This window comes from Sceloporus undulatus, chromosome 3, assembly GCF_019175285.1.
Source record: "Sceloporus undulatus isolate JIND9_A2432 ecotype Alabama chromosome 3, SceUnd_v1.1, whole genome shotgun sequence".
Taxonomy (NCBI): Eukaryota; Metazoa; Chordata; class Lepidosauria; order Squamata; family Phrynosomatidae; genus Sceloporus; species Sceloporus undulatus.
The window spans coordinates 214,863,600-214,879,303 of record NC_056524.1 but is presented as its reverse complement, the minus strand read 5'-3'; the positions used below and the strand labels follow the sequence as shown (position 1 = coordinate 214,879,303).

The 15,704-nt window shown below is 40.1% G+C and overlaps 1 protein-coding gene across 3 annotated transcripts in view; it reads left to right on the top strand.

Moving 5' to 3' along the window:
- Positions 1–15,704, top strand: part of YEATS2 (YEATS domain containing 2) — a 68,529-nt gene that overhangs the window by 41,590 nt on the left and 11,235 nt on the right. For all 3 annotated transcript variants that reach the window (XM_042457903.1, XM_042457902.1, XM_042457901.1), the window contains 9 exons: positions 898–1,059; positions 1,244–1,353; positions 4,843–5,004; positions 7,763–7,936; positions 8,673–8,871; positions 10,738–10,869; positions 11,288–11,386; positions 13,242–13,353; positions 13,942–14,015. In XM_042457903.1, the coding sequence (XP_042313837.1) occupies positions 898–1,059; positions 1,244–1,353; positions 4,843–5,004; positions 7,763–7,936; positions 8,673–8,871; positions 10,738–10,869; positions 11,288–11,386; positions 13,242–13,353; positions 13,942–14,015 (1,224 nt within the window). The remainder of the gene's footprint in view (positions 1–897; positions 1,060–1,243; positions 1,354–4,842; positions 5,005–7,762; positions 7,937–8,672; positions 8,872–10,737; positions 10,870–11,287; positions 11,387–13,241; positions 13,354–13,941; positions 14,016–15,704) is intronic.

Here is a 15,704-nt window from a genome sequence, read left to right as displayed (position 1 = left end):
GGAATCCCATGGATCTACAAGTAGGACTAGGATAATGTTCTTCCTGAAACTCTGGAAAACTCCTGTGAGTCATAGTTGACAGTACTGGGCTGGATGGACCAATGCTTTGACTCAGCAATAGGCAGCTATGTTCCTATGGTTGCCTAACACTAACTGATTACTAAGAGTTAGCTTAATTTGGGAATACTGTAATTATCTTCTAAGTCCAGCAGTATTTCTCTCAGCCAGAGTTTGGAAATTGTGTTGGATTGCAACTTCCAGCATTCCTCTCCATTGGCTAGGCTGGTGAGGACTGGTAGGAATTGTTGTCCAATTGTTTCCACCCCTGCTGTAGTCTAGGCAGGACATCAATCATTTTCTAAGACTGGACAAAAAACCTTCTAGTACTATTGCAGTTAATATTTCTTACTGTGTATCAAACATCACCTCTTCATCTACAGTAATATTCTTGTGACTAATGTCTAGATCAAGCATGGCCAAGTTTCTTCAGTCAACCAGTTTTACTAATTCCCTTACCCTGCCATCTCCCTCCACAAGAATCTTGCTCCCTCCAAAAATTAATTATTTGTGTACAATTCTGCATTGTAATGTGCATTTATCTTCCTCTTGTCTAACTGGGGGTTTAAAGCTGTCCACAACAGTGGCTTTTCTATTTCCTTGCTGTTTGAAATGGTGTGGTCATTAAACCAAGTATAAAAATTACATTATTGTAATCACAGTGGAAGTCATCAGTGCATGGTCTTCAGAAGAGTTTCTGGAGGTGTAAATTATAGTTGTAATACAAGAGTGGTGATTTTTTTAAGCCACTGATTTTATTTGTTTTATCAAAGTAGCACTTTGCATAGGGCAGTCTTTGAAAACCTGTGTAACCTTCTCTGTTTCTTCTTTTCATTCTAGTAATGGCAACACTGCAGTTACCAGCCACCAATTTGGCCAACTTGGCAAATCTACCTCCTGGCACAAAACTGTACCTTACTACAAACAGCAAGAATCCTTCTGGGAAGGGGAAGCTGCTGCTCATACCTCAAGGAGCCATTCTGCGGGCTACAAACAATACCAGTTAGTGTTAAACAAAGGAAGACTAGTGTGCTAGAGAAAATTGTAATTATGTTAACCGAAGAGATTAGCATAAGAGAGGAGATTATTCTATCCCCCTGTGGCTTAGGATAACTATTTAATATAATGCTTGAATAATGGAGCTAAGCTGTGCTACATTTAAGTATGTAACTGTTATTTATTTCAGGTCAGCAGTCAGGCTCTTCAGCAAGTGGAGGTGGAGGAACTCAAAGCACAAGCACTGGCTTATCTCAGCATCTCACCTACACTTCTTACATCCTCAAACAAACACCACAGGTGAAGTCATAATGCTGTTTATAGATCTCTGCTTTTACTGGACTCTAGATAAAACACAAGAGGTTCTAGGCCATGAAGCAACTAATATTCTTGGCTAGAGAAGGGATGTCCAACTGTGGTGCTTCAGATGGTGGTTGTTGTTCTTTTTTTTTTGGGGGGGGGGGGCTTGCCTCGCCTCCAACACCTAACAGCATTACCAGTGGTAAAGATTAATAGGAATTGTTACCGAAAGACATTTGGAAGCCCACTCCTGAGCAGTAGGTATGCCTTATAGCATATTTAAATCAACAAGGGGCACAATTTGGGCTCTAGATACCTTTTCTTTAAAAAGGAACCTCTCTCTGTTATCCTTATCCTTGTTTCCATAGTGATGATTTACAGTAAAATAATTCACTTACCTTTTACACTGTTTTTACTATGATAGCAGTGTTTTGGTGGGATTCAAAGAAACAAATATATATCCCACCTTTCTCCCCATAATGGAACTCAAGGCTGCTAGCAACATATTTTAAAACCATACAAATTAAAAACTATACAGAGTCATTAATAGTAGCATAAGGATATAGTGGATGGCCAAAAAGACAAACAAATGGATTCTAGAACAGATCAAGCCTGAACTCTTCCTGGAAGCCAAAATAATTAATTTCAGATTGACATACTTCAGCTGCATCATGAGAAGAGGTGACCCACTAGAAAAGACAATTATGCTAGGAAAGGTAAAGCGCAGTAGAAAGAGATATACCATATACCAGATGGATAGATTCAATCAAGGAGGCCATGGACCTGAGCCTGCAGGACCTCAGCAGGGCAGTTAAGGAGAAAGGAGGCTTGGAAGTATCTCATTCATATGGCTACCATGAGTCAAGCCCAACTTGAAGAAAGTTAAGAATATGTACAGTCAGTCCTCAGTATCCATGGGGGATTATTATTATTATTTTTATTATTATTATTATTTGTATTCTGCTTTTTCACATAGGAATCAAAACTATCCAGTAGGAATATACTAAAATTTCGGGCAGATTAGTGCAGGGGGGATGGTATCAATCAATTTTGACATCGGAACATTAGAGGTATCATTAGAGGGGGGAGGCAAGTCTAATGGATCTAACCTTGACGGTTTACAGATCGCCCTTTTGGGGCAGCCTGTTCCCGTCCCTTTCCCCGCCAGATCAGGACCTCAGCTGCCACAGCGGCAGCCTCTCAGGCCCTGATCCACCGCTTTTCAGACCGCTTCCCCGCGGCCTGGAAAGGGGTGTCCTTGGAGCCAACAGTGGCAGGGAAGAAGAGGAAGGGGCCGCTCGGCCCCTTTCTCCTTTGTGTCGCTGGCGCAGCTGTCTAAAGGCTGCGCTAGTGACGCAAATTAAGGAAAGCGCTCCATTTCAGAGCTCCTTCTGGTGCCGCGGAAAGGGAGCCCCAGGTGCCCTTGCGTGGTGCCAGAACATCACTTTTGCGCCACTCCGTTTGGAGGTGGTGAGGTCGTGACGTCCCAATGGTAACACCCATGTAGAATGGGCACCGCCATTTTGTACATACTAGGTACGTACTAGGGTTAGGGAGTCCATAAAGGACGCCCTTTCCTAATCCTAGTACGTACTTTTTGTGCGTCAAACGCGCCCTAGTCTGGAAAGGCCTGCCAGAAGAGATCCGTCTTAACAGCCTTTTAAAAGGCTTCCAAGGTAGTAATATGGCAGATCTCATCCAGCAGGTCGTTCCAGAGCCTGGGAGCAGCTGATGAAATCCGTTCCAGGGGCACCTCCACCCCCTCACGGACACCAAAATCCATGGATGCAGAAGTCCCATTGTTCCTAATGGCAGCCTGGCCACATGACCGCATTGCCATTAGGAACAAATGTACTGAAGTCCTCCCTCCCCCTTCCTTCCTTCCTTCCTTCCTTCCTTCCTTCCTTCCTCCCTCCCTCCCTCCCCCTCCAAGGCTTCTGCCCTGGACTTGGCTTCAGGGGTGGTGTGAAGTCTGGAGTTCTGTTGGCTGGAGGGAGCTGGGTCTTGTGTCTTGGAGCCCCCCCCCCCCCCCCCCCACATGCACGTGCCACTATTGAGGACAGTGCAGGCTTGTCATCTGTGGATGCTCAATTCTGTGGATGGCAAGTCTGCAGATACTGAAGTCCCACTGTATATGAGTTAGTTAAAAAGCAATTAACCAATTTATAAAGTTAAAAAATAAACATTAAAATTTGTATACAGACCTTAAAAATAGCAAATGGGGTTGCTTTTGAACTGCTTGACAGGATCATTTCTAGTTTCTTTATTGAGACTAGGCATCATGTTTTACCTCCAAGAATAAGTGGTACTAAATGACAAAAAAGATCTGCTGTTAGAAAACAGAAACCAAGAGGTTTGTAATTTACAGTAAGACTGCTTATGCAGAGCTCTAGAATAGGGAATAATAGAGTATGAAGAGGTAGGTGTGTGGGTGCTTGTGCATGTATGTGCATATATGTGTATTTAGATACGCATACACATGTAGAATAAGAGGTCAGGCTTCTAGAGGTCAGGGGGATTCATTGGACTCTCTATCCCCCTTCCCTTGGAAGGTAGAAACAAGACCACACTCACAGCAGACGCGCTACTAGTGCTGAATTATAGTGGCTACCATTATGTTTATCACCTCCACCACAGTTGTCAAAAATATAGCAGTTTATGATACAGAAGAGTGCTAGACCCCTTTGAGACCTCAGGGCAAAATGTATGCTACCCTTCCTGAGACAACAGGAAAAGAAGGGAAGGAAACACTGTTAAGATGTGGAGGATTGTGGTAGTATCTGCCAATTCTGTGGAGGAAGAATGCCCTATGGCATTCCTCAGAGGTCCTCAGAGGTTTCATGTAGTGTGAAGTCAAAGGCTTTCATGGCCGACATCCATAGTTTTTTGTGGGTTTTTCAGGATATGTGGCCATGTTCTAGAAGAGTTTATTCCTGACGTTTCACCAGCATCTGTGGCTGGCATCTTCAGAGAATGCTTGCCTGGAAAGGAGTTGTGTGTGTGTGTGTGTGTGTGTGTGTGTGTGTGTGTGTGTGTACACATACATACACATACTGTGTGAACCTGGGATGGCAGGAGTGATTTGTATGTTTATTGTTCTGTTGCTAATGGCAGGCCTCAGGGTGGGAGGGTCTGCAAAAGAGGATTAGAGTCTGCTTGATTAGTGCTCATTGTCTGCTGGGAAACCCCTGACCCTGGGAGATTTCTCATTTGCATTTGTTGAGTCTTCATCTTGCTATTTTTCAGGACTGGTAGCCAAACCTTGTTTACTTTAAGGGTTTCCTCTTTCCTGTTGAAATTGTCCAGGTGTTTGTGGATTTCAGTGGCTTCCCTGTGCATCCTGACATGGTAGTTGTTGGCATGGTCCAGAATTTCAGTGTTTTCAAACAGTATTTTATGCCCAGGATGGTTTCATGTAGCATTTAGGCCACATGTTTTCCACCATGGCATAATCTGCATTTACTGTAATTGTTTCCTCCTTTGACCCAGGGCACATTTTTAGTTGGCCAGCCATCTCACCAGAGCTCTACAAAGCAAGCAGCATCAGGAACAGTTGTGCAAAGCAGTGCGAGTGCTGGAACATCATCTTCACAAGGACATCAGGCACTAAAAGTAATAACGGGACCCAAAACAGCTGCTTTATTTGCACAGGTAATTCCAAAATCACTTTTGTTTGTGGCTAGTGTTGCAGTTCAAGCAATCACACATTTGGTTTGCCTATAAAGGACTTTTGGCTTATGTATCTTGAACCTCAGCTTTTCTGTACCACATAGCAAATTTGCTTTGGGAACAGGGATATTTTTAAGAACAGTTGAGCCATAAGGGCAGTTGTAAGGTGGAGGCTACTCAAATAAAACCATCCAAAATGCCACTGAACATGCCTGAATGCTTGGTTATGCCTGTAGTAGCTCTCTGAATGCCAGTTTTTATTGCAGTCATTTACCTCAGAAAAAGCACAGCATTGTCAAGCAGTCAATCTCTTCAAAATGATTGGGAACAAAGTAATATTGATGACAGTATTAGAATGTTTCCCACTGTCTCTTTAGACTTATTAGGTAGACATGGGGCTATTGGGTCATTCGGCCCTTAGGAAAAATCAAATATCTTGTTTTTCAAAAGCTTCTGTGTTTCCAAGCCTCATATCTTGGAGATACACCTTCTGTCTCTTTCTGATTCAAAACAAGTTCAGCTGAAGCAGCTGTATTTTGCTCTTCTGTTGATCCCTCATTTACCATCTGCTCTTTCACCTTCTCTGTCAATTTCCATATGTCAGATTTTTGTAAACTCCAAGCGGGAGTTTGTACCCAATAAAACACTATACACAGCTATAATATTACATTAATATTTATGTCAGGATCACTGACAAGAGTGGAGAATGAGTTATCCCAGGACTGGGCAAAAGAGACATACGCAGAGAAATGGAATGAACATTTGAGAGGTTGATTTGATTTTTTTTTCCTCCTTCAGAAGTATGTGTTGCATTGTTCAAGTTGACAGCAGCCTTGGAAAATGGTGAAGGCTGAATTAGTCACAGAGCACATACATTTTAAAGTCTTCCCAATGGAGTGGATTTGTTTGTTTCATATTAAAAGTTAACAGTGGGAGGCTTCTGTTTTATGTTGTGGAATCGTGGGGTGCTGTTGGGGAGAAGTTAGTGAATCTTTTCCCTTCTGGCCATTGTTCAATAAATATTTCTCTTTTCTACCAAGCTGCCATATCTGTCTTCTCCCACAAATGGAAAAGCAGCTGGGGAGGGTAAAGCTTAGGAGAGAAAATGGCTGGTAGAAAGAGGGTTACTGGTAATAGTTTCAGTGTCACACACACACACACACACACACACACACACACACACTTTTTTTCTCTGCTCGTACTGATAGCCTGCTGTGACTGAGGTGCAGGACAGACCACCCAAAAAGGGCGGCCTGCCAGCGGCCTAATTCCCTCCAGAGGGAAGCTGCAGCTGCCAAACTACAAGGCTTCCCTCTGGAGGAAAAAGAACCAGAAAAAAATGAGTTCTTTTAGCGCTGCAGGGCGGACGTAACGAGTGCACCAATGGCAAACTTGTTATGTAAGCAATGTGTGGTGATATGTGGATGCCACGTGTCACTTACATCACAATGGTGGCGGCTGTATGCATGGGACGCTGCCATTATAGCACCACCCTGGTAGGGTTAGGGACCGTGCGGTTGCTGCACGGTCCCTAACGCTAAAATCGGCACCAGCACGACGCGTTTGGGCCGTCTGTTTCAGCCCTGAGTTTCATTTAGGACAAACATATTTTAACAGTTGCCGAGTAATGCCAAATTTGGCTCCCAAAAGTGAAAGGAACCAACTTATCATGGTCTTGGGAAAAACCAAAATAAATGGTTACTATACAAATTATTCTGCAAATGATGTCCTGCAAATTAAGTCCGTTGCATTCAGTTAAGTAAAGAGAAGGCTTTGCTTCTCTCCTTTTTGCTGCCATTCATGTCAGAGTTCCCTCTCTAACTTGATTTTGGTTTCTGTCTGGGGTTTTTAAAAGAAAGCTATTCCAGATAGAACAAGGCAGTATGTGTTAACTCATAAGAATTTTGTTCCAAATATTTGCTTGAAATTTCATCTTTGACCTAAATCCAATTGTTTGTCCCAACTAGAGGAGGCCCACTGAATCAGTAGCATTTATATAAGTGTTGCTTGATCAAATTCACAGTGATTGAATGGGTTTACCTTAATGGGGATTAACAATTGTGGTTTGGTGTCCAGCCTTTGTCCTAAAAGACAATACCTTCAATAACTATGAAGGATGGAGCATAGCAGTCTAAACACACCTTTATTTAGTCAAGTTTTATTTATGCTTCCATGTATTTGTGTATTTATCACTGTTATAGAACAGGATGTTAGTGCCCAATCAAGGAAATAGTGGGATCAGCAGATATAAAATGAAAAGTAATAGAAGAGCAGAAAACTCAATTTTGAGCTATACCCTTTATATTGGGAAGGCTGACTATATTGGGAAGGGACAAATATATAGAGGAATTTCATAAAATAGATGGCTTTCACTGCAACAATTGTATCCTAATACATATTCATGAGGTTGATATAACAGTCTCTTTGAAACACTTGTACTTCTGTGTCAGAGCTTGGAAAAGTTACTTCTTGGTGGTCTACAGCTCCCTGAGCCCCTTGCTATGGTGAAGCTGGCTGGGGGATTCTGGGAGCTGTACTCCAGAAAAGTAAATTTCCCAAGCTCTCCTCTGCAGTTTCTTGGTATTCCATGTTGTCAGGACCACTCTTTTCAAGAATTTTAAAAGAGATTGTTGATAGGAGGAAATCCTGTTCATTTTCTTTGCCATGTCAAAACAGTTATTTGGGCATATCTGATTTGTAAAATTATAGTTTACACTCAAACATATCTTTAATTTCAAAGGCAGCTTCCAGTGGGCAAGCTTCACTGATGAAAATATCAGATAACACACTGAAATCATTACCAGCATCATCACAACTCTCAAAACCTGGCACCACTGTACTAAGAGTATCTGGCGGGGTGATCACTACAGCGACAACTCCAGCTGTGACACTTCCATCAAATGGAGTAGCTCAGGTAAGGCCTAGTGTTGGTCAGTGGTCAAATACAAGGAAAAAGTGCAGATAGTGCAAGAAGATGCACTGAAATTAAGAGTCTTTTTAAAAAAAATAAAATCAGAAGTGTTCTAGATTTTAAATGTAGGGTGTTTCTTATTTCAGAATCTCCCTTTAGGTTTTAATTAATATAATTAATTCTTCCTGTTTGTTTCCCTGTTGTATCATATAAATCTCCAATTATTTTAAATCCCGTCGTCTTTATTTTTTTCAGTATTTCCCAAAGTCTTAATTATTACTCTATATTCTATTGGTAGCTATTTCCAATTTTTTATACCCATTTTTATGCCATTTTTCCATAGTTTATAATTTGCCGTTATAGGGCCAATTATTTTCTCTTTTTCTTTCTTTCTCCTTATCCTTTCCTGGAAAATAGAAATATAATCCATTTTGTTGTTCTGGCTTTCTCATTTAACCAATTTTATCTTTTGTTATTTTCTACTTCTACAATTCTTAACAATTAACTTGCCTCAAAATATAATTCAGGTTAGGGAACATCACTTCTTCTCACTCATTGATTCACTTCTGATACCTTGGCAAATGTGGATATATGAACTGAAGTTTGCCAAAATTATGTGTACTCAAAATATGAGGAGAATGGATAACTTTGCAATTCGTTATCTGCTTTTCTTTTGTTCTTGTCCAATCTGACAATGTGAAGAGTATGTTGACCTCTTTGCCTCTTCTTTTTCACTCAGCCAGTGGATAGTGCAAGTTCTAGCTCATCTCCAACTGGAGGCCCGATAGTGAAAGCATCTGGACAACAGCACCAAGGTCCTGTCAGCCATGGGCAAACAGCATCAGCAGTACCTAACAAAACAAGTGCATCTGCTGTTGTAAGCATTGCTTCTTGGGTTACTGCTCCAGCTTCAACATCTGGGAAGACAGCAGTATCAGGTAATCAGCCCTTGTTCCTCCGTCTTATCATCAGGTTAACATAATACTTTGATCCTGAGTGCTGAAAGTGCAGGTTTTGCAGCACCTCACAGTTGTGTACATGTGGCCTGTCTTGTTCCTAAAGGAATTATAAAAGTGCTGATGGTATTCTGTCTTCACACTGTTTAGAGCCTTAACACAGGGAACCAGTTGTCAAAGCTCAAACGTATCATGTTACAAGGAATGTGGGTGTCTGGCCTGGGTTAATTTTTATTTGATAACTAAGATGTAGTGAAGACACATTTTAGAAGTAATAAGTGGGAATCTTATTGTTTTATTGATGGTGGTGAAAAATCCTTTCTGGTTACTTTTTAAAGGGCTTTCTTGAATATTGTGAAAGGCATTTAGAGAAGAATTTTTCCAGTTTTGTGCTATCAGCTCTTGTCATTCTTTTTTTTAAAGGAAAAAAATTAACACAGTGAGTTACTCTCCTACTGTTGGAACAATTATTGAAGTGATTTTTTTTTACATTTGTAATGAGTAACAGGAATGGATTGCTTTTTAAAAGTATTTTAATGCTCTGTGTGTGGCTTCACAGATGTTGCTAGACTGAATTTCCCCATGAGCCACAGCCAAGTAGTAATTCCTTAATATTTGCTAAAGCATTTTTAAAATTGTTGTGTGTCCAAATGGACACCAAGTCACAGCTTTTGGACACTCAGTGGATAAATACATAATTTAATCAGTGAACTGACAGCAGACATTCATATGCATAAAGGCAACAGAACTCTTAAAATTTTCTTCCAGAAAATGCACGGATGGATTTGGGCACATCTCCATCCAAGGAGAGTGAGTTGGGCCAACAGTAACATCTGACATCCTTGGACAGCTGACAGGGTTCCAGTGCCCTTGAAGGATGCACTTTGCCTACTCCCCACTCCCCACAGTTTTATTTATTTTTATTTTTATTTGTTCAGTCCTGTTATGAGTGCCAGGCAGCTGGATCTAGCTACCTTTTTAATTGTTATGGGACATTGTGGGAAATTAGAACAGTGGCTGCCCACCGCAGCTTGAAGCATTGCCATGTCACATAGTCTCCCTGGGCCCACTGACAGAGGATGGCATCCACTTTGTGGATCACACCTTCCAGGATCTTCCAACATACTGACTGGAGATTCTGGAATTTTAGTGCAAAGGCAAAGTAATTTTACCAAGATTTACAATTTGCCAAAGACTTCCTTCAAACAGAAGAGAGCTGTCACTGAGGAGCATTCTGTCTCTGTCCTTGCAATGAATGTGCGCTCTAATGGTGGAGTCAGCTCATGTTGCAAGATCTGTATTCAGACAGTTCTGTGGGGATTTCTGAAAGAGAAAAAATAGCACCTGCAATTCTAAATCTGATTCAGGTCTCCAGTGGCTGCTGTTTTTAAAACTAATTTATCACTCTTGTGACATGTTCAAATTGTAAATTCTAAAGAGTAAAGCAAGCTAGAAAGGATGGGTCAACAACAAATACTTGTTTGATTCTAGTGCTGTTACTTGTTTTTGCCTGTGAAGATCATAATAATGAACCCTTGTTCTCAGCTGACAATCGTATCAGTGGTTATAGTACTGCTTCAGTACCATAAAAGCTCCATTTGTTAGTTATTGCAAAAACACCTGTATCAATATTTTTATTGTCATAAATTAAAAATATACCTGTGATTCTATTTAATCACCTGTCTTCAGCTGGTGGTGATTTTGAAATGATATTTGGGTCTGATTCGAACATCAGCTGCCCACCTTGTGTATTAGTTCTGATGAGTAGACAGGAAAGCTGTTTTCATAGCCTCTTTATTTTGTGAAGTAAGGCATAAAATGCCTTTTTAAATATCACTTTCATTTTAGGGGTGTTAAAGATCCACTCCAGTCAAAACAGTCCACAACAGGCTGTTCTGACAGTGCCCAGCCAACTCAAACAACTTGGTGTGAGTGCTGCCTCTGGAGGGGTCCAGACAATACTGATGCCTGTAAACAAAGGTAAAATGCAATATGTCAAGATAACAATGAGTATAGCATTTTAAAAGTAATGTTACATAGTACTTACCACACTCTTTTGAGACTAACACCAGTTTTAAAATCCCAAACTCCATTGTCAGACAGTATCTTTATTAAGGCCAACCCAAAATGCATAAAATTGTAAACAGAAGCTTTTGGGATCTCCAGATCTCTTCATGAAGACAGATGTTAAGACAAAACAGCAGGGCAGGGGCAGAACAGATGTGAAAATGTACATAGAGGAGTTTTAGTGTCAGTTCCAAAAACCCATGTTACAGTGGCCCCGTAGTTCTCTATTAGTGATGTGAAATAATCAATTTATGCAAGTGTTAACATTCTAATACTGAAAAGTATTTATTTACCCACCACACATTATTATTATTATTCTTTTTCCCCCCAGTGATACAGTCACTCTCTTCTAGCAAAGTTTCTGCCGTTACACCTGTAACTTCAGCTAATGCAACTATTCCAAGCCCTTCCACAGTGTCTGTTGCAAAAGGTAAAATATTCACTGTTGTGTTCAAATCTTGTGGAGGCGATAATGATTTTGTAATATACCTGGTTCCACTGGATGGAAGTATGGTGATCTCATTATTTGCCATTGTCTGTGACTAAATCTGGGTCAAATAGTTTTCTGTGGGGTTTTCGGGCTATGTAGCTATGTTCTAAAAGTGTTTCTTCCTGACGTTATGCCAGCATCTGGCTGGCATCTTCAGAGAATGCCTGCCTGGAAAAAGTTAGGTATATATACTGTGTAAGCCTGGGAATGCAGGAGTGATTTGCATGTGTATTGTTCTGTGCTGATGGCAGGCCTCAGGCTGGGAGGCTAATGCAAACGAGGATTAGTGTCTGCTATTTGGTGATTATTATCTGCTGGGAAAACTCCTAACTCTGAGTGGTTTCCCATTTGCATTTGCTAAGTCCTTACTTTGGTATTCCACAGGACTGGTAGCCAAATTTTGTTTACTTTAAGGGTTTCCTCTTTACTGTTGAAATTGTCCAGATGTTTGTCGATTTCAGTGGCTTCCCTGTGGATCCTGACATGGTAGTTGTTGGCATGGTCCAGAATTTCAGTCTTTCAAACAGTATTTTATGCCCAGGATGGTTTGAAAACACTGAAATTCTGGACCATGCCAACCACTACCACTTCAGGATGCACAGGGAAGCCATTGACATCCACAAATATCTGGATAATTTCAACCGGAAAGAGGAAACCTTTAAAGTAAACAAAATTTGGCTGCCAGTCCTGAGGAATAGCAAAATAAGGACTCGGCAAATGCAAATGGGAAACCACTCAGATTCAGGGGCTTTCCCAGCAGATAATAATCATCAATTAGCAGACACTAATCCTCTTTTGCATTAGCCTCCCAGCCTGAGGCCTGCCATCAGCACAGAACAATCCACATGCAAATCACTCCTGCATTCCCAAGCTCACACAGTATATATACACCCACTTTTTCCAGGCAAAGCATTCTCTGAAGATGCCAGCCACAGATGCTGGTGAAACATCAGGAAGAAACTCTTCTAGAACATGGCTACATAGCCCGAAACCCCCCCAAAAAACTATGGATGCCGGCCATGAAAGCCTTCGACTTCACATTTGGGTCAAATATTTGTTGGAATTTCTGTTGTAGAACCACTAAGCACGTCTTAGTGTACAAGATGGATTGAACGCACAAAGATCTGACAAGGTGATAATGTCCAAATGGACATGCAGGAATATGCCACTGAATTCTGTAACACCGAGTGATGTGTAAGTTAGAATAAATGAATTTGAGCTAGGATTATACTACAAAAAATTCCAGAAATTAGTACATTCATGATCAAATTCTTCTATGCAGGAGTAGTAGATTGGCAACAACAAATAACAAATGCACAATTATGTTTGTACATGTGTGCTTTGTAGGCACAGCAGTACAATATGATCCACCAAAAATGCACATCAGTATCTAAATATATAGGAACAGTCCTAATTAGCTATTATGCATAAGAAATTGTTGTTCTTAGCTGATATGTTTTCTAAAATACTAGGACAGAAGTGTGGAGTTTTGCATTGGTATCTTTCAGGAAAACATTTCCCCAGTATTCTAAACTGGCTTGTTTCATTTTAAATCTACTGTCCCCTTCATTCTTGGTGTACTTTTTTTTTCATTTGATTTGAAAAGGGTACTAGAGTCAGCACTATATCTAGGTCCCTTTCTTATCCTATAAATCCATTTAGAATTGCACTTGCATTGTCAGCCTCGTTTGTTGATTGATTGAAGTATTGGGCTAACCCAAATAATTTTTCTTATATTGTTGTCTTTTAATTTCTAATTCTCTCTTTTTTTTTAACTATTCGGTTTATTCTGAAGTTAAAGTAGAGCCTGATTCTTCAGGGCAAAGCTGCAGTTCCCTGGTCTCCCAAGATGGTGCAGTATCAGTAAAAGCAGAGGAAAGCTCTGAACTTGGAAATTATCTCATTGGGTAATTATTCGTTCCTAGTTTAAAAGCAAAACAGAGATTTAACTCATGGGAACAGGAGAGAAATGAGATCCTAATAAATGTTGGATTATACATTTACAATCCACTAGAATTTTATGAGATGGGAAAACAAAGCACATTGTTCTAATCTAGTGCAACAAGTTATGGTGATTCTGAAATGAAACTTCTCCAAGTGAGATTTTTGACTACTTAATGGAGCAATTTATAATGGCTATCAGGGTGGGGCCTAGATTAATAAGTAGTGTTAGAGTTCTTGCCTAGCAGGGCAGAAACAGTGTCAGCAGATGTACAGTAACAGTATACTTATTGGTTCTGTTATGTCAGGTATGTACATTACCCACTAGATGCAGTACAGAAAGTTGCATTTATATGCCTATGGATATGGCCGTAGAAACAAGTCGCCTTGCTTATCTGAATCCTGGATCCTAAGTTTTTCTGAATTATTTAAAAGAAGGAAGTGTTACATTGGCCCTTCATGTCTGTGAGCTCATATATTTCTCTAAAGAACTACTGGTTTGTGCTGTGTATATGTGCACTGCCCTGTATAATACTAGTTCTTCCTTCTTACAGGACAGACTACTTAGACGATCTTCAGCAACTTTTGACAGCAATAGTGAAGAAAGTTCCATTAATTGCTGAGAGAAGTAAGAACTGAAAGGAAAAAACTGTTTATTAGTAGGTTATAGATATCACTACATTATATGGACACAATGAAGCTACTTTATATCTGAGTTAAAAAGTATAGTGGCCCCTTGGTATCCACTGTGGTTTGGTTCCACAACCCCCCGCGAATACTAAACCCATGGATGATCAAATCCTATGAAATACAGCGGTGTAGTAAAATGGTGTCCCTGATATAAAATGCCAAAATTAAGGTTTGCTTTTTGGAATTTATATTTTTTAAAAAAAATATGTTCAAGCCATGGATGATTGAATCCGTGGATGCAGGAGACTGTATAAAGTCCATGTAGCCAAGCTCAGACTTTTCTCTGCCTTGGCATCAGTTCTGCAAGGTATCTGCCATAAGTATCTCACATCATTTGTTTGCCTGAGCACTCACAGCTGGAAAAATTGGTATTTGAATTTGAAGCCTACCACAGTATTGTTGACTCCCTGCCATTTAAGCTCAAGGTTTCATAGTAGGCTTGCCAGTATAAAAATTGGAGAGGAAACCTATACCTTTAATTGTTGTGTAGAAGAGAGAATTTCAGCAGATATTGTTTGTTGCCTGGTTGTGTTACAAACACCTGCTGAAATTCTCTCTTGTACACAACCATTTAAGGTACAAGAGCCTGTCCATTTTTCACTCTAGCTCCCCTATTTCATAGTAATTCATAATTACAGGCAGTATAGATTGAGAAGCATTGAAGCATGTTCTTTCCAAAACATATAGAAATCTGCAAAATCACCATACCTTACACTGTGAATAATGTTTATTTATTTGCTCATTCAGAATAGTTTACCATAAAACTAGATAAAATAAGATCTGCAGCTGTAATAGTTGCATGTTATCCTTGCAGCTATTGATAAATCGTGGATATCTATTTTGCAAGTGCTGGCAACATTTATGCAATCACTTGTCGTTTCTGTTTCTTCCATCTGTCAGTAATGACAGAAAATACACATTGATTTTTCTACCTGCAAGCTGTCTACATTGTTAACACTGTTAATGTTTCCCTGGTAACTGATGTGCATGAATCAAGGAGGAAAGTGAAAACAGCAGGAACACTTACAAATTGATAGCATTAAAAATGTAATAATTTGGCATGCCAGTTATGTGTAATGAGTCTTTTGAAGAAGAAAAAATGCTGTGTCATATTCTTACCATTTCTTCCCTGTAGATTTTCTTTTGTTACATGTGTGAATTCTTTCCAAGAGCAAAGTTCCTTACCTTTTCCCTGGTGGTTTTAAAAACGATTGACACTAATTGTTCTTTTTCTGATTTGTTTAACAAATGGGATGATAACTGCTGATTAGTTTTTACGGCCATTAGAATACTAATATCCATGTTCAATGTTCACAATTGTCACTCCTTTGTTGTTCCTTTGGTTGTTACAAGGGCTAAGATATTGCTCATTCACATTCCAGATAGCGTACCTTGTAGAGGTTTAGCATTTTATTGCTGCCTCCAATTCAAGAAATGCAATGAAAGACAAGTATTGGCACACTCAGTTGTCCCTTAAAGATGGGCAAGATGAGAGAAATTTGTGAAAACAGCAACACTCACAACTTGATGGCATGAAGAAAATGAAATAATTTGACATGCCAGTTATGTGAATGAGTCTTTTTGGGAGAAAAAAAATGCTGTGTGATTGTTGTGAGCCTCCTTGTTG